The sequence below is a fragment of the Dermacentor albipictus genome, chromosome 1, assembly GCF_038994185.2.
Source record: "Dermacentor albipictus isolate Rhodes 1998 colony chromosome 1, USDA_Dalb.pri_finalv2, whole genome shotgun sequence".
Taxonomy (NCBI): domain Eukaryota; kingdom Metazoa; phylum Arthropoda; class Arachnida; order Ixodida; family Ixodidae; genus Dermacentor; species Dermacentor albipictus.
Genome location: NC_091821.1, coordinates 306,892,353 through 306,912,067, shown reverse-complemented (window position 1 = coordinate 306,912,067; position 19,715 = coordinate 306,892,353). Strand labels below are relative to the sequence as shown.

Genomic DNA, 19,715 nt, shown 5'->3' with positions numbered 1-19,715 from the left:
TTCTACTTTAGTCAGCGTTCATGTGTGTTCCTACCTTAATTCATCCTTCTCGTCTCTGTTTGGGTGGTTGTGAAATATAAATGTACACCGAATTGGCGAAGTGTCCATAGAATTGATACATGAAGTTATTTGCGCTGTTCATTTCAGGAAGAACGCTATAGGGTCTTATCTTCTCTTTGTTTTTGACACTGAGTACATTTTTCTAGTTCAATTTCAAGTAGTCTAAGGAAGCCAATAAGAGTGATGGTAACTTCCTTTGTGTGTAAGATTTATGAATTTCATCCATTCAAGGCATGACATGGCACATGCCTGATTGTAGGTTGCAAGCATTCGTAGTAAGATCTACTTTTCGGTTCTCATGACGCTTCTTTGTACTGCGCTGCATTCTCCAGGCACATGAACCCTTTTATGCTCTAAGTGCATGCGTTCTTTTTCTATATGTTGGAGCGAAAATTGTAAACTTGAATATGCATATATATCATTTTCCATGTAATCTTTTTCAACATGGGTGCGCTGTAGCTCCCTCTGTCTTTCAGTTACTGCTTCGTCCCAATTTTTATGCAACCTTTGTATATTTTATGCAGCAGAATTCTGGTTCTATTTTAATAACATTTTATCTGTGAAATTGAGGTAATTGGTGTTTCGTATATGGTTTATTTGCGCTTTTCACTGTCTCAGCAATCGGGCTGTCTAGTCATTGGAACCTTTTCTCATACTGTAAGACTATTTCTGGGGTGCTTGATACTGAAAGTGCAGGTGACCATTTATTTGGCTGCTTGGAATTGTGTTAGCCATGTGTTACTACCAATTTTCTGTGCTAAATAATTATTTTTTCTCTTATCGTTCAAGGTATTAGCCTTTCCTTATCTCTTTATTGACTGAGGTAGCACTTAGTTGCTGGGTATAGGAAAAAAGGCCCCAAAAAGTGCTTTAATTAGCTTTGTGCAAGTCCAGAAATATTACCTGAAAATGAGCTCACTAAATTGAGGAAATGCCACTAACGAACTCCTCTGTACCCCAAATTAACATAATCAAACGGCGTACTGTTTGTTCTTGACTTGTACCAGGGGATAAGCTGCTTTCATTACACAAATGCTTTACAAGTTTATTTCTGAAGAAAGCAATCCTGGCTTGTCATAAACACGATTCAGGTGTTCATCATGCCCGACAACTTTCTAAATGATGTCTCGTCAAATAATAGCTAAGTTGAGTGATGTTATTTTATAAAATAATTGGGCAACATGAAAAAATATATATCTCGAAAACAAAGCTCAGGCAAGTCTACTTTGATACTTCATTAAATTTTAATGACGGTGAAAGACGCGTGCTAAAGGTTGTATATATTTACCTGAAGTCATTCGTTTCAAGTTGGTTATTTTGCCTTCTCACAGTCAGCCGTAGCTCTTCCTGTGATGTGTTAGTGTGCGCAACATTTTAATGTAACATATTCAGATGTCTTTTGTGTATTCACATGCAAGCAGCTCCAAGTGTTCATGTGTTCAAAGTTGTTTGTTGCAACGGTATGCTTAAGCCCTGCCTTTTGAGTCGCTTTGCCTTCTAGTCATAAACTTCAGTCGAAAGTGAAGAGCACAATGATCGTTTTGATTGGATTCATATGTATAGGTTTTTTCAAATTTATTTTACTGCTAAAGTGCTGTAGGTACTAGCCTGTGTCTCCAGCTTCGATGTAGTGGTGCCTTATGTACTGTAATAATGTTTCACGTGCACACATCTTTAGTGTAAATAAAGGTACTTCAAGTTGATCAGTCTCTCTTTTGATTTTGTTTGTGTTTGGGAAAGTTATGAGCAGGCACCGGGGCATGCAAGTGTGAACAGCGAAGCAATTTCAATATATGAATAAAAATACACTAGCCCAACGAAACGTCAATCATATTTCAATGGCGACTTCTGAAATCTCAATGGCATCTCAACTGTGGCACGATATGCTTTTCAATGCTGTGGCAATAATAACTCAACAACAGGTCAACAGAACTACCACAACGTTAGTTTAACGCAGTATCAATGGTAACTCAACAACCATTCAACAAAACGAACACAACGGGCCGTCTAAGCACAATGGACTTTCAATGGTAACTTAACAATTATTCAACATTGAGGTACCCAATGGTGTTTCAATTCGATTTCAGTGGCCAATATTCAAGAGTGCTCAACACTCAACTCAACAATTCTCCAACATACTCTCAATAATTCCTCAATAAAAAACTCAACATTGACCAACAATATTTCAATGCCTTCTCAAGAATTTTTTTTGTACGGGTGAAAAGCGTCGGCGAGAGGACTGATCCCAGGGGGTGCCCCGCTGTCCGAGCTCTACTGCATACAAGGTCTCCTGCGCATATGACGGCCTTGCGTCGGGTAAGGAAAGAGCGGACGAAGTCGTAGAACCGACGCCCGAGCCCAAGGCCTGTGATCGCCTTCACGATGGACGAGTGCGCGATGTTATCAAATGCCTTTGCCAAATCGAGGCCGAGTATGGCACTGGCGCGAGCCGAAAAATCGGGCCTGTGCAGTGCTCTAGCTATAGGATGAAATTGCAATGGCACGGCACGTGTCCATCATGTGGCGGCCTTGTGACGTTCTCACACGTATACGGACTTGTTGAAGTGGCATAGCATCATCATCATCATCATCATCATAAGTCTATTTCTATGTCCACTGCAGGACGAAGGCGGTCTCTAATTGCCCGTGTCGTGCGCTAGCTGATTCCAACTTGCGCCTGCAAATTTCCTATCACCCCACCTAGTTTGCCGCCGTCCTCGACTGCGCTTGTCTTCCCTTGGCATCCATTCTGTAATACCAATGGTCCACCGGTTATCTACCCTACGCATTACATGGTCTGCCCAGCTCCATTTTTTTTTCTCTTTATGTCAACTAGACAATCGGCTATCCCCATTTGCTCTCTGATCCACACCGCTCTATTCCTGTCTCTTAACGTTACGCCTAACATTTTTCGTTCCATCGCTCTTGCGCGGTCCTTAACTTGTTCTCGAACTGCTTTGTTAACCTCCAAGTTTCTGCCCCGTATGTTAGCACCGGTACAATGCGCACTTTTTGTGTTCAACACAGTGGTAATCTCCCAGTCAGGATTTGGGATGGCCTGCCGTATGCACTCCAGCCCATTATTATTCTTCTGTAAATTTCCTTCTCATGACCAGGGTCTGCTGTCAGTATGATTGGCCTAGATAAACACAATCCCGCACATACTCTAGAGGCTGACTGGCAATCATGAATTCTTGTTCCCTTGCCAGGCTATTGAACATTATCTTTGTCTTCTGCATATTAGTATTCACCCCGGCTCCTCGGTTAGGGCTCCTCAGTCATTTGTTGTAACTCGTCCGCACGTTGCTGAACGCGACGATGTCATCCGCAAACCGAACGTTGCTGAGATATTCGCCGTTGATCATCACTCCTAACCCTTCCCAGTCTGATAGCTTGAATACTTATAAGCATGCAGTGAATAGCGTTGGAGAGATTGTCTGCTTGCCTGACATCTTTCTTGATGGGTAATTTCCTACTTTTCTTGTGGTGAACTAAAGTAACTGTGGAAACTCTGTAGATGTTTCTTAAGGTATTCACGTGGCACATACTGAGAATTAAGAGATGGTTATCCCCTTCCCTGTTCCCCATGTGCAGGGGACAGCAGGCTAGAGCTGACCAGCTAAAAGCCCGAACACTATGCCTTTCCTGTAAATGGATGCGTTCCAGTACAAGTTATACCGCGACGACTCCGCGCTTTTCCCTGGGACGTGCGCCGTCATAATGGGGGCACAGCGATTACGAAGCTTGCCTGTTTTGTAACACGGCAAATGTAGACTGTTCGTGGTTCTATTGCACGCAACTATATGCGAACTGCATGAGCGCTAACACTCACGCAGGGCTGGGCAAATATAGTATGCAATTGTATCATCATACGATACAAGATACTCGAGCAACAAGTACTTGAGATACCGATACAAGGTGCTACCGCAATTATTGTATCCGATATGATACTTTACGTTTGTATCTTAAGATAGTTCGATACATGTATTCGCAAATTTCTTATTATAAATCTATATAATGCATAGCAGCAAACGCGTACGCAAAAAAAAAAGAAAGTTTGCTTGGAAATTTCTTAACTCCGGCCAACCTTGTTTCATTTGAATAAACTGTTTGTTAGTATCTCGAAATTTTTGTCTTTCTTGCTCAATGTATAATATTTTCATTCCGAAACAAGTTAGCGTGGTTGGTTTAGCTTTTTAACACGAAAGCTCTTTATACGCTGCGCTGTCGGCGGTTCTTGCTTGCCGCTTTTGTAATTGACGAGAGCCACTGCTCCGCTTACCGCACGGCTATAGCGGGTTGCCACAAGAACGTCGATAAAACCTTTGCACGACGGCGCAAATGATGCTGTGGAGTTTTACCTTGTCCGTAACTGTATTACCATTTACGCAACACCGGATCATCAGAAAGGTGTACAACATTAACAACGCTGGTAGGGGCATTTCTTCTTTTTTTTTGTGACGCATCGTGTATGCGTCATACACCATGCATTGACCTTTCATAAAGTTGCATTGACCTTTCATATTCTACTTATCCGCTGGAGTAAAGCGTTTCTTAGCGACGTATGCATTAACGTGCAATTCTTTTGCGATTTTTCTTTTACAAGACAACTTTTGCAGCCCGAAAGCGCTTCATACGTATTGTACAGTGGCACAAAGCGTCGCAGGATACCGCCGCTATTCACACTACACTTATAGCTCCGATTACCTGGTGATTTGTAACAGTAAGGAATTTAAAGTTGAGCAAAAAAGAAAAAGAAACACATCTAAGTAAAATAGGAAGGCGGTTCCGTATCACGTAATCACAGTGAATACATAGAAACACGATGCAGACGGCACCACCAATAGCTGTGACATTTAAGCATGAAGTATCGTCAACTTACTTGTTAAGGTAGGACAATAACAAAAATTCAGTGCCTGGGAAAATTCAGGTGGCTTAGTGGCAGCAGTATAAGCTTGAGAAGTGGAGTACTTCACTCAAAGTTTATGGTTTGGCACGCGTTGATGTTGCGATAGCGGTGTCTTGTGTCTTTAGGTACAGGATGGGGAGGTGGTATATTGCAAGAACCGCTTTCTGAACACTATATATAGTACCGTTCATGGCAACCTTGGTTGAATTCGTACGTATTTATTTATTCCCGCTTTTGTATCTGTATCCGGGTCGCCGCTGCTTGTGCACATGTTTAACAACTGCTTGTTGGAATAGCTGCCGGTAAATCGTGATCGCTAGAGAGATGATATAGCGAAATCAGCTACTCACGTCCCGTCCCCCCAGTAAGAGGTTCTTGCGAGCAATGTCCTGCCCACCCCCATACGGTCCCTGGTATTTCAGAACCATTAAATACGAGCCAAAGCGGATCCGCGAACACGCGCACAGCTGGCGTAATCACAAATGAGAATAATGTACAGCAAGTAGAGCAGGATGGAAACAAACGAGACAAAGACGCAAGGGCGCGCACCTCAAAACCAGAGCCAACGAGGGGCCAGTGCAGGTCCCTGTCAGGGGCCTGCTTCCAAGTTCAGGTGCAGCTGTTCATATCCGCGTCTGGCAAGCTGACCTTCAGGTCGCGTCCGCGATGCATTAAGTCCAAATCGGAACGTTCGTTTATTGTCCCACAGAATATTCAGTACTTATGCGGGTTGACAGCTCACGCAGGAGAAATCGGAGTGCGGACGACCGAATCGGGCCACGAGCTGCCGTACGCGCGCGTGAACCGCATTGTTGTTATCGTGACGGGGACCCTCGCACTGCAGCGCTGGCACCAGCGCCCGCGTGCTTGCACCTTCGACGCAGCACCGCCAATCCTTGTCAGAGGCGGTAATGGACCTCTCAGTGGCTCACGCGAAAGCGCACGACCACGCGCGGGCGCGCGTGACAGCTCCCCCAAAATAGGCTCCATCCCCGAACGCCGGCACGCGACGGGCTACACTAGCGGCGGTAGAGCACACTGAACCGCGGGCCGATCACGCCTACTCACCCCCGTTGGGCGCTGCTGCGTGCACTCCGCGTTCCATCGTGTGACCCGCGTTCGTGCCAGGGGCCATTACTGTCGCGGCGCCGCATGCGCGGGGTTATCGGGCCAGCCGATCGGCGGGCGCTGTGCACGCACCGGCCGTCCGGGAAGAGGAGGCCGCGTCGCCATCTTCCTCCGCGCGCAGCCTGCTGCGAGCCGCTTTTGTTCTCGGCCTGTGTCGCCGTTGAACCACGGCGCGAGCGGTCCCCTCCCCCCGGCCGCGATGTTCGCCACGGCGTCTTCGTTTCTGTTGTCCGTGCGCATTCACTTGTTCACTTAATTATTTGGCATCGTTTTAGACGTGCACAGTGACATACAAGTCACAGACAAATGTTCCTCACTCGGCCCTCGAGTGCGCGTTTCGTGCATATGCGCCAGCTGCTGCTGCGAGGCAGTTTTGGCTCTGCCTCGAAGCATGCCGGCGGTCTCTCCCGTCTCGTTAGCTTGGAGCCAAGTACTGAAGCAGCACGGGGCAATTATACGCGTCGGCGCGAGAAGGCGGAGAGCCGAGTCATGAGGTCGGTGTTCTGCAGATGCACGGTCCCGCGCGGCCGTGGCATGTTCGACGAGCGATCGAGCCTCCAGTACCGCACGACTTCCTCGGCGCTCTCGAAGTACGCTCGTGTGTGCGCGTGGGGAGACACGTTGAGTGACGCCGGCCTGACCGTGACCTCCCGAGAGGCGTCGATGCTCCATATTGCCGTCCCGTGGATGGCGCTTTCTTTGTATGTACCGTCGGGAAGCGAACCCCTCGTGAACTGTGCGTTGACGCGTTGGGCACTTTGCTTGCAGCTGTGCGAAGTGGCGCGCGGGCGTGTCGCCCGACAGCTCCGGGTCGCGTGACGCCGTCTATTCTGGGACGACTCTCGCAAGCGCGCGGGCAGTGCGAGACTCCCCCTATCGCGCTGGTCCCGTCCTGCACAGTCTCGCCTTCCTCGTCGTCTCCGTGTCATCTCATGGGTGCTGAAGGCGGTCATCCACTCTGCTGTGTACACACATACAAGTCACGCAGGCCACCTGTTGACACGAGGCGCTGAAAAGTTACGTCGTGGCCAAACGACTCGACGGCTGTAAACAAGTGACAAAGCTATCTGGAACATCAGTGCATGCACTTCGCGTTGCAGATATTCGGGGCGGATATCTCCAAATTATATAGCGATAGTGTTGAGTGTATAGTTTGTATATAGTGTATAGTGTTGAATACATGCCCAGCTTAAGTGCTGCAACTGCAATCGGGTCAGGAAGTGGTTCATTAGTAAGTTAATTTACTCAATATCTAGTAGTTTATTGGTGATAAACGCACATTTTCTTATATCTGTCAGCGTTAATAATTGTGCTGGCCAAGAAATAACTTATTTGTGTGCATTACACTCTTTTTAATACTTACGTCGTTGAAACGAACAACATAGCAAATAGGTTGTGATCCTTATATATATATATATATATATATATATATATATATATATATATATATATATATATATATGTGTGTGTGTGTGTGTGTGTGTGTGTGTGTGTGTGTGTGTGTGTGTGTGTGTGTGTGTGTGTGTGTGTGTGTGTGTGTGTGTGTGTGTGTGCAAATTCACGAAGTGAAGACGCTGTAGCTAACTAAGTCGGTTGTGAATCCGACTGTATGCGGCCTTCCCGGGTCGAGATCGTAGCGCGATCTCCTGCAGCGTTAGACTCCAGGCCACAAGGGACGCACACATACGTCGTGCACGGCGCACGCTCCATCGGTGCCCTGCAGCTTTGAAGGGCTCGATTGCAGTCACTGTTGCTCCGTGATTGCAACGTCCGAAAGCCGGTGCACTTACTTGGCGCCACCACTTTGTTGGCCCGTGGCCGCAATAGCAGCACCTCGGGGCATGCCCGCGCACGTGTTGTTCGCGGCCGCGCATACGCGCCATTTATGCGTCGCGTTGTTCATTCGGCCCACACGGCTTATTCGGGCGCTCTGGAAACATTGTGTGCGAACGAAAAGACCGGCCGACGACTGAGCTAGTCATTGGTGTTGACGCCGTGGTGAAGGCTTGTACTTCTATTACGTTGCCTGTGGTTCACGTGTATCTTCAATTTATTCACGGCGTGCGTCTATATACATTGGTGGATTCCTCTTTATTTAACTGCTTTGTGCAATATAGTGCCAAGAGCTTGCCTCAGCCTTGACGACCCACGCAAATCTGCATAACATTGTACACTGTAAAAATGTGTACACACTTAAGGGTGTTTTCTTGTCGCATTAGTAACGCGCCCTTACCGTTAGGACCTCACAAAAATTTATAGAGGACGACAACGGAGTTCTAACTAGATGTGCGATGACAAAAGTCGTAGTTGAAAAACTATGGAAGAGATATGAAACTCGCCTGTCGGATACTTCTTTGCTCCCAAAGCTGTCAGAATGATTACATAGTTGATGCTGATTACATACAAATGACTACGTTTTTTGTCGTCGCACGTCTAGTTAGAGCTTCGTTGGCTTCCTCTATAAATTTTTGTAAAGCCCCAACGATAAAGGTGTTGCCAGTGCGACAAGAAAACACCCATGAGTGTGTAAACATTTTTACAGTGTAGGCTGGGCATGAATGCGAGACTTCAGACCGATGACATAGGCTGTTGACGGCGACGATGACGACGATAGCCTGATTTATTGCTTCTTGTAGCGTCCTTTCCAGGGTGGTTTATGATATGCCAGATTCATTTCACTTATTGTCACTTGTGCCAATATAACGCAACAGTTCTATTCCAATTATATTCCTTTTCGCTCAAGCGACCCTCCGCCTACGTTCTTCCAGTATCGGCCGGTCGGGAGTGGTGGACGATAAGAGATGGGATCGAGCGAAAGGAATCACTACGTTGATACCGGCCCAGGAAGATTCGGTTGAAACACAAGCTGATAATAGAGCTTACAGTCGCTCGTAAGGTTTCTTTCGTCCACCAGGAGTCCCCTGAGAAAACTTGTAACTTAGCCTACGTCGCCGGTGGCGCACAGCAGTATCTGCGGCAGATATTTGTTTGGAGCGCCGTCTGTCTGCCTTTGCTTGTTTGCAGCCTCTTTCTTGTGAAGGTGAACATACACGGCACGACTGGGTGTACAAAATGGCGTACGGCTCATCGTACATCCAACATCGCCGTCCGCCACACTTCCGGCGGTTTCCTTTCAGTAGTGGGCTTTAAAGTGCATGGAGCAACACGGAGGCGAAAACAAGGCGGGACAAGCGCCGACTGACCGTTTATTGGCAGGCATTTGCTACGTGCGCACAGAAGATTAGGCGTCATTAGAGTTGTCGGACGATCTCGCCGCTGCCACCATTTGTAAGCGTTGAAGGTCGTAGAGAGGAACTTGGGAAGAACTTAGGCGTACAGGGTTTATTTACAGTATTTACATTTTAAACAAGAGATACATTTGACAGTCTAGCGTGGCTCCCAAATGGAGCACGCAAAACGAAGCATACAGCATGCGAGCACGAAGCTCCAAGCACACTGACGAGCACGCAGCTCACGAGCACGACGACGAGCACCCTCTAGCAGCCGACAACAGCTGCTTATAGACGCTCCATTGGTCCCTAGTTCCCTAGGTGAGAGAACGTTCGACCAGTCATCGAAAACGAGTCTCCTCTCTGCACGAGGGATTGCACACACGCACTTTTTGCGCGAGGTTCACGGTCCCCAACCTACGTCAGACGGCCTTCGCAGAACTCTGAGCCCATTGTCTTGCGCCTCTAAATTCCAGAGCTTCCTTTCTCCTGTAGTCGCCACGAGTGTCAGCAGACTGTGACGAATCCTGGGGCCCCTGTACCGCAAAGCCCCCTTTTGTTAGGGAAAACTCTTCTTGCTGCAGAGAGACCATGACGACCCGGCAAATCAACGAACAATACGTTGGGTGCCAAACGTGGCCCGCCCTGCTGTCGTCACCGATTCTCCGAACGAGGCGCATGGTGGATTAGCGCTGTCGTCCTCGCTGGTTCCCCGAAGGGCGCCAGCACCGCGGGTCGATCGAAGCACGTGCAGCGGGCTGAAATAGCTTTGCAGAGCAGTACCCCTGCAGGCCGATTCTAACAACGTAAAAATTGGCTGTGCATCCATCCTTTAGAGATGATCGGCGACTTTAACGCTATTAGCAATGTAGTGGTTAATGCGTAATTGTTGATATGTTTTCTATAATTATTATAATGAAAGGTGGCACGTACTCAGTGACGCATACCCTGTGACCCAAGCTGGCGTCAAAGCGGTTCATTAAAGAGCGGCAGTGCCAGTGGCATACATGCATATACATCCACTTTGTATGTGCCACTATAGGTTCACTGAAAAGCACCCAGTGTCATATGCCCAGTGACCCAAGCTTACGTACGTACGTACGATCGTACGCACGTGCGTGCGTACGAATACATACATACATACATACATACATACATACATACATACATACATACATACATACATACATACATACATACATACATACAGTACGTAGGGGCATACTGCAAACTTGGTAATGTAATACTTAGCAAACGCGATCGTTAGCACGCATTGTATGCACTGCGCTTGTCAGGGACGAGCAAACACGCGTAATTATCGAAGCAGCACAAATGACTAGCGAACAGCACGAATGTGCCAGCAAGCATCGATTGCCCAACCTGATAAATAAACTTATAAGATTCTTGCAGGAAGGAAGCGTGCGCAGCGGGGGGTTGATCAGGGTTTGTATTTTTTTATTTTTCATACTTCATCTAATATTTTGTACGCATGAAGTAAATACTGCATAACAACCACTTAATCGTCCTTTGGAAGCCACCGTTTGTCCCTTGTCGTTTTCGTATACGTGTTGCCTCCTGCACTTTGCACATTGTAGGTCATCAACTAGCCTAGCCAGCCACGTTGCCTTCAGGATCCTTCAGGTTCCAACAAGATCCCACAGCCGCCGTCTTTAAGATGCCTCGCTCGTCGTATATTGGACGCCGCGCCGGCTTCATCGGTGGAAACGCGGTACTCTTTAGCGTGTCACCCGACATGCCAAACAACCACATTCGGAGCAACCTTCTTTCAAAAGGCGCGGCGCCGCGTGTCTCCTGCTTGGTGCGTGTACGACTTGCAGCGAGCCGGCTGCTGGCTTGAGTGTTGGTGGGAACTTGTTGGGAACTTGTTGGCATGGGTATGGTATGCGAACGTTGTATGAAGACTCCAACGAGGGAACCGACGAAATGCAACGATGCTACCGGCGTGGTGATATGACCGCTGACGTGCTGTACTCATGCATGTAGGGAGGGAGTCAGAAGGGATCACGCGCTCATTTGTGTGTCCTGCTTATGGCGGGTCTCGTGCTGTATGTGCTGTTCCCAACACGGAAGGCGTTTTATTGCGATAGCAATTATGTGGACTCTCCAGGCGGAGGTTCCGTATGAGTGAAAGTGTGTGAGGGTGAGCCGGCGAACGCGGTTCAATCTTTTTTTCTTTCTCTATGGTTCAATCTCGCGAGCGAGGAACGCGGCCCGCATGCGTGCTCTCTCCTGTGGCACGCGAGGCAGGGGGTGAGGCGAGGAAGGAGGGGGATGTCCTCCTCGCTCGCCGCGCCGTGCAGAGTGGACTCAACCGCGGCGTCTACTACGGCTTTGGCGGACGCCGCAGGGACGCGTTGCCGGCGCTCGCGTGTCTTGAAAGCGGTCTTCAAAGCGATCTGCGATGTTTGTAGAGTTTGCGTAGTGCCGGTAGCTTCGCATGCGCTCTGCTTTCGACGTTTCGTTCGCGCTGAAGCGAGACATGCACGAAGGTGAATTGGCTCGCCGATGCTGCCGCGATTCCCAACTCTGGGGCATTTTCACAGACAGTTGCCGCTGTCATCGAGCAATGTGTGTTCACGTTTACCTGTGCGCGCGTGACACCGTGCTGATTAATTTAGTTGACAGGCTAACACGATGACGGGCTAGTTTCTTTGAATCCGTGATAGAATGTGTAAGCTATACTGAAGAAGGACGTAGAATGAAGCTGACACACAAAGGCAGTGCTGTCTCCGTGTGTCTGTTTCTTTCTGCGTCCTCGTTGAGTCACACTTACGTATTCTATCATTGCTAATTTAGTTAGTAAGCGAATGTTTACAAGTTCATATGGTCGATAAAAATACTACCCTTACTTCATACAACTATCTACTAATTTGCTATCGCAATCGGTACTGCGCGTCCTTCCGGCGGAACTGCAATTTTTTTGTCCTTATCACCCACAACAGCCTTGTGAATATATGGCGGAATTTACGTCTAACAGATGCAAATTGAATCGGCATGCTACTTTTCACAGCAGCAGATCAACTCATTGAGTCGAGAGAGAGAGAGAGAGAGAGAGAGGAAAATGCGCTATTTTAGGCAACCCTTAGGAGACACGGTTCAGCGCCTTGGAGAAAGGGAGGGGGACATAAACCATTTTTGGTCTAAAGCCCGTTTAATATGGTGCGAATTTGACTGCGTTTCCGCAGCGAAATGCGAAAACACCCGTGTACTTAGATTTAGGTGCACGTTAAAGAACCCCAGGTGGTCAAAATTTCCGGAGTCCTCCTCTACGGCGTGCCTCATAATCAGAAAGTGGATTTGGCACGTAAAACCCCTAATTTATTTTTTTTTGGCTTGTTTCTACCGCTATATTAGGAGCACGGCACACACGTTACAGCTATACTTAGTTGAATATACAACGCCAGGTTCTGGTCAGTAACGTATTTATCTTTATTTTTTTCTTTTTGCGTTTCAGAACACTTCCCGAGGCCAGGACCTTCTGGATGTTGTGTACAAGCACCTGAACCTGTTGGAGACAGCGTACTTCGGCCTGCGTTTCGTCGACACCCTGGCGCAGACGGTGAGATAATAAATGTCCATCAGGTGTTTCACTTGGCGATGAACTACAGTGTGTGTGCTGGAACCCTGTCAGGTTGATACAATTGCTGATCGACAAAGACAACACGAAACGAAGGCGTGAACCAACAGGCAACCTCAGTATTAGTACTTACTTCAACGGCGTATCCATATCTTGTTTTACTGCACGTTCAATCCCCGCCTTCATTCCCAATTTCCACGTGCACGTACTGTGCAAGCGTGCGTAGGAGACGGTTAACGAAAATGAGTACACGATCATTTATGCTCTGGAGTCTTGTTTCTGCGTTGTTTTGCTCAGACCGGTGACATTTGCGAAGAGCATTTGTTTTTTAGCGGGATGGACGCCGTCAGTGTGGCTGTCCGTTGTGTATAAGCTTTCAATACTATGTAGTTATAACGGACATGTCATCGTGTTGCGTGCGAGATAGTTGGGACACGCATGCAAAGAAAGAGAAACTGCCAACTGAATCCGCGTATCCCGCCTGGCTGTTCGCAGCTCTGCGGATGTGGTACGTGCATGCCGAGCGGATAATTGTACGAGACAAAGGTAGGGAAGCTAGCCGGTTGGCCTCTGTGCGCGGGGGAAAAGGGACTCGAAGAGGCGGAAGGGAGAAAGATGAGGAGGCACACACACCACTATCACAGAGTGGCCCTCCGGCTGGTCTTAGCGCACGCGGCCGTTGCGACCACTGTCCGCATAGTGTGTGATACCTTAATCTGCGGTAACAGTGGTTGGCTGTCCAATGTCTCTAACGTAGAGCACGTCACCTGCCTTTTCATAGCATAACGTGGGCAGATGCGCACTACATGTGCGCTGTTTCCTTGCAGCCACATTACCACAAGTATAGGCTGTTGGTCCACTCAATTATGAACGAGTGTTACTTCGTAAAATCGACACCAAGCCACAACCGGTATGTACAGGAGAGTTTCTTGAAGCCTTGGCACCCCAGGTGTATACAGATATCTGAATCAGGAGTCACTGAATGTAGGCGACTGTTCGCGATGCCAATGTATACAGTCGCGTGCCATGGAGCGAAGTGTAACCGCTGCATGCGTCTGTTCCGCATGCGAGTGGAATTAGCGCTTGCCTGCCACTGTCGTGCGCAGAATGCGCGGATTAATTGACGCGATCGCTTCCACAGACACTGTGGTGTGCCGCAGCAGCCACTGATAAAGTATGTCGCGTCCATGTTGTGTTGCTCGATGGTGGAAACGTCTTATCTCTGATGAAAGTTGTTCATGGGAAGCGCGGCTCCTATACATTTAAATGCTTTGAAAGGCTATCTTCGCGTCACAAAAGATGGTCCAGTGATGAAGCGGCTTCTGAAGAACAAGCTCGAGGCGCAGAGAGCTCCGCTGCCAAAGGACTATCAGAGTGAATGTATTGATCTTGACTTCATTCAACAGACTTCGCTGTAGTAACAACTGTGCCTGCCGAATTAGTAGAACTAACAGAACTGTCAGCATATATATGAGTAAACGTGGAGTCGGGTACCGTGCATCTAGTTGTGGAATCACAGCTTTGCTTGTTTCAACGGTGAACAGCACTGCAACTTTTTCTTTTGATGCCAGGAATAATGAGCCTGCACGCTGGATTGGTGCACACACCACGAAAGCGACGGCTGTCTTCTAGCAGGTGCAAAACCTGATGTCAGGCGTGATGATGTGGCGATGACGTTGGCGTACGTTGTACATGGCCGCATTATGGGCCGGAAAGCCAGATGAAGCGATGAAAGCCGATTATCAGGTTTCTCATATGTGTACTATGAACGTCAAATGAAATGCATGCGGCGTGATCAGGTGATTTCGTGCAACTGCTACGGTAAACATATGCACGCGTCGATAGTCCACGGCAGGTCCGCAGTGCTTGCGCTTGAATGCTCTGTAGTGTACGGATGTCGGTCGCGCAAGCGTTTCCCAGCACAGGTACACTACGCCTCGGGAAGCCCAGAAAAAAGTTCGCAGTATACAGCTGCAGCATCAATTGCACTGATGAACTCCAGGAGAATCCTCCGAGAAATGCGATAAGATGAACGATTGTTGTCAATCAATTTTTTTTTTTCAAAGGCATCGATAGAAGGTTAGTTGTACACTGTGCGCTGGCGGTGTCAGCCGACGAATGTGGAGAGAATATAGAATGAAAGCAAAGCATCCTAGCAACGCTAGCTGAAATCCGTAGAGTCATGCTAGCGCTACGGCTTTTCTAGAGCAAAGCATGCAGTGACGAAATGCGAACACTATTGTAGCCGTGACTCGCAGACGTCTCCCGTTCGTGCACGCGGGCTGTCAGCCTTCCAGCGTTGCGCCACGACTCCCTGCAGCTTGCTGCGTGGCTTCGACGTTATCGCTAGGCGTTAAGGAATCTCGGCCGCTCTTTGCCTCAGTGATCGAGCTAGTGCCTTATTTAGAGCAAGGAACTTGACACGGATACAGAAGGCAGGGCACACCAAAAACGCTTCACTTCAAGTCGATCTATGCGTTTGACTTTTTAAAGGTGCGCATTCAGTGTGTGAGACAGGCTCGCACTTGCGCCCGCGAGCTCGTGGTTGCTCTGCGACTGAGCCGTGCCGCCGTTTCCGCCGGCCTCCTTCGAGAAGGAAAGCTTGCAGGCTTGCGTGCCAAGGGCAAGTCGCGCATCGCTGCCCCGAGTGTGTAATCCTCCGGGCGCGACTGATGCCCGATTCCCAGCGGCCGCCCCCATTTGCTCTCTATTCTCTTGGAGCGTGACGCTGTGCTCTCTTCGCTGACGGTTAGCTCGAGGGATGAAAGGCGCGCTGTTGCCTCTAGCAAGAACACGGAGGTTAACGGACTTCTTTTTTCTCTGAAGTTCCCTGCTTGCCCAATCGCGAAAACACTCATTGGTTTCTTTAGAGAAACTGGGAATTATGTCGGTGCGTGTGTGGCCAGTGGGACGAATGAGCACAAGCATCAGAAGTAGGACATGTAATCCTGACGGCATGCATTATAACCGAAGGCGAAGTGCTGTGAGGTAACATGTATGGACAATGCGCGCGCAACTGGTTTTATGGAATCTGTCGCCATGCAGAATGGCATAGCGATTTTTCTTCTGGGTCCCAGTCGTGTGCGTGCGTGTTCAACGAGAGTGATCAGGAAAGAAGAGGCTGCGAAGAGGACGAGGGTTCGGCAAGCACAGGCTCTTCTGCTCGAACGCTCGCGTTCACCGCCAGGCAAAAAGAGCGGTGGCTCCCGCTGGGCTGCAGTCGTGAGATGTGTCCCCCGATACGGAAGCGACGAAAACGGCGTTCGCGCGGCCCCCGGGGCAGGGCACACAGGCGAAGCGACTCGCTCGCCACGACGCCCACTGGCGGGCTTCCGGTTGCGTGCGTACGCCGGAAGTCCCACCTCCGAGACCGTCCAACTTCTTGCTCTCCGCCTCTCGTTCCGATCTTCGCTCTCGCACAAAATTCTGTCGTGAAAGTCTGCCAGGAACAGTGGCAAGCGGCGGCGGTCGCCTCTCTCTTTGTTTGTGCTGTGCGAACGCTAACAAGAAAGCCATGCGCGGAGTTTGGTCAGCATAGTCGGCACCGATCGCGGAGGTCGAGCGGCGAAACCTGCCGGTTCGCGGCCTGCTCCGATTCCAGCCTCGCTTGTGACGGGCGCAGCGTCGTCCGTCTGCGCCGCCAGCTGCGGCGCGCTGACCTCCAGAAGGTTGGCACTTTGTCGCTTTCCCGCAAATGTCGACAGGCTCATGTATACTATAGCGAGTAGCCTTTCTTATTGTACAATGCCCGATGCATATATGGTGTCTGGGTGGCCGTTAACTTTATCTATACTGTAATCAGGCGCGCATTCGGGGGGAATGTCAGGATGCCAAGTTTGTGTGCGCAGCGCCGGCATATACGGCACGGGACAAATTCATCACGCTTTCTTCTTCCCACCTCTTACTGTTATTTTGCTCTCGAGAGACAAGAAAGCTTCAATAACTGTTTAAGAGAACCCGCGAGCACGTAAAGCACTTACCATCGTCGTCGTCATTATCATCAATCACCATTTCAAAGTCAAATCCCCCCTCCCCCCTTGAAAAAACCTGGACCCACGCCTGACTAAAATAATTATACAACCTCTAGCGTTTTTATGTGTCTTTCGTGTATTATGTCTAGCTGCGCAGGGCGGCGTCTCTCATAGCTTGTATGTTATCGGAATCTTGTTCGACAATCGCAGTTCGCTTCGCTCACTTCACGCTTGTGGTATCGACTTTCGCTCTCGGTGTTTAGCGCTTCCGCCAGGCTGTCACCATTTCACGATGGGTTGAAGATGGCGCTTACAGCGCGCATAGAGCTCGCTGTGCATTAAACTACAGAAGAAGAAAAAATATGATAAAATAACTTGAAAACCACGGATGACTATATAGTAGGGCTTCCGCGTTGGTTTCTTTATAATGGGCACCGTTTTACGTTCCCTTATACAAACCTTGATGTCTACAGCATGTGAGGGAGCTTCTGACTTATTAAAGGGACACTAAAGCGACACAATAAATCACTTGAGACTAATAAAGCATTGTTTGAGAACCCTGAAGGCAGTCATTTCAATATAATAGTTTGATTATTAGATGACAAAATCAAGGTCGAAGTATCAGTATTTGAATTTCGCGCCGTAATCCCGACGTCGGTACGTCGCTGTGACGTCAGGGATTCCAAAGTGTCGTTTCGCATTTGAGCCGCGTTGGCTGAGTAAAGGTTCCCGAAACTTGCCATGTTTAATATTTGGTTCCTTTAGAACACAATGTAGTCAATCTGTGCCGCTATATAATCAAGTGGGCCCTAGAAGATGCCATCAAAATCCATGACGTCACAGCGACGAGGTGCGGGAACGTCAAGGAGGCGTCACCACCCGTCTTCTGTTGTTGCGCTTTTTCTGGTTTACCAAGCGTCTTATCCTGGTAAAAGTCGTGTTTTTGGTGTCATAGAAAGGTAATTTACCGCGCCGCAGCGATCGAGCTTAATTTTTGGCCGGTTGAAGATCAGTCTTGGACTGATAATCAGAGACCGCTGTAGATTCTATGAAAAGTACTGTTTGATCCGCACCGATGGCACCGGCTGTTGGAACCTCAGTGCTGACGCCCGTTATTGCATATGGGTCGCAAGCCCCAAGGGTAGCGTAGGCCTGGCGGCCTGGGGCACACTGGAAGCATCCGAAGGTCCCAGCAAAGCATGAGGCGACTGCTAACAGAACAACTTGTTTATTCTAGCATCGCAAAGAGCGGGCGGTCAGGTCGACCGAAGTAGAGAGACGGGAGAGCACGTTACTCAACAGCAGAAATCGGAGCCTCTCTCCTGGCGTCCGGGGGCAGCTGCTCTTATACTCTCGGAGTTGAGAGCAAGAGGGAAGGTCATGGGACGACACCACGTGACAGCGGCGACGGACGGACTGATAGACACGTTGGGACAAGGAGGTGACGCATCAGCCGGGCCGGCGCCGGACAGACCTCCTCGCTTCACACTGGGGGAGCTCCTCTCCCCGGCTGCCGCGCTTTGACAAGCGTGGGCACACACACACACACGCACACACAAAGACACGTGGCACTGAACATGCCGGGACGCGCTCGGCGGGGCGCGCTCGCGGCCGCTCCGAACGGGCCAAAATGTCCGTCGCTTGGAACGAAGCTCCGGCGTACGTTGCATCCGCGCTGGCTTTACCGCGCGTCGTAGGCGAAACGTAACAGACCGCCCCGCCGGGGGAGGGAGATCCCGATGGTCAGGGGACTGCATCCGCTGTCCGGAGGGATGTCGCTCGATGATGCTCATAACCGAAGTCGGTCGTCCCTCGGCGTTTCTTGAGCGCAGCGCACCGAGAAGGCCTCGTTCTCACGTTCAGGTTCACAGAGGACACTGCAAAGTGACTTCGGGAGAGTTCTCATTTTTCTCTCGTTCCCAGCAAGCGTTAGAACTACGCCGAAACTCAGCCGCTCAGTCAGCAAGCACGGCACAACCCTCACTAAGCCATGCCAGGCTCTTTCCCCTTTAATACTACCGCCTAGTTCCTTACAGTAGTCTAGCAGCACTCAGAACGCGTCCACAAATTGGAAAATTGCACTAGAAAGCACATCATCACTTTGAAACACTACACAAAAGCAATATGTTAAAAATCCTGCCTCAGGAAGAAAAACATCAGTAACAAACAGCTCTGAGGCTGATTCCTACGTTAGGGGCTTCGACTTAAGCCATCGGCGTTACCGTTGAGACTCCCCTTTTTGTAACGCACCTCAAAGGAATATTGTTGCAAAGCGAGGCTCCAGCGCAGGAGGCGGCCATTTGTGGAACAGATAGTCTGCAGCCTTTGGAGAGGGCAGTGATCCGTTTCTAAGCATGCGAAGCGGAGATCGTAGCGAGCGACCGTACACTAGCTCAGCTGGCGAAAACCCCGTAGCCGCATGCGGCGCGGTCCTCAATGCAAACATCACCCCAGGCAGAAACAGCTCCCAGTCAGTTTGTTGTTCAAACCACAAGGCTCTCAACACGCGCTTCATGACAGAGTGGAGCTTCTCAAGGGAATTCGACTGTGGGTGGTACACTGAGCTATGTAACAGCTTTACCCCACACCTTTCGAGAAAGGCTGTCGTCAAAGCGCTAGTTAACACTGTGCCCTGATCTGATTGAATTTCCGCAGGAAAACCAACTCGCGCAAATATGGACAGTAGTGCATTGACTATCTCAACTGAGCTGAGTTCTTTAAGCGGCACTGCTTCAGGGAACTTTGTCGCTGGGCAGATCACAGTCAAAATGTGTCTGTACCCCGTGGCTGTTACCGGCAGAGGTCCCACTGTATCAATA

The 19,715-nt window shown here is 49.2% G+C and overlaps 1 protein-coding gene across 3 annotated transcripts in view; it reads left to right on the top strand.

Moving 5' to 3' along the window:
* Nucleotides 1-19,715, top strand: part of LOC135907240 (band 4.1-like protein 4) — a 196,252-nt gene that overhangs the window by 74,595 nt on the left and 101,942 nt on the right. For all 3 annotated transcript variants that reach the window (XM_065438918.2, XM_065438920.2, XM_065438919.2), the window contains one exon: nt 12,803-12,907. In XM_065438918.2, the coding sequence (XP_065294990.1) occupies nt 12,803-12,907 (105 nt within the window). The remainder of the gene's footprint in view (nt 1-12,802; nt 12,908-19,715) is intronic.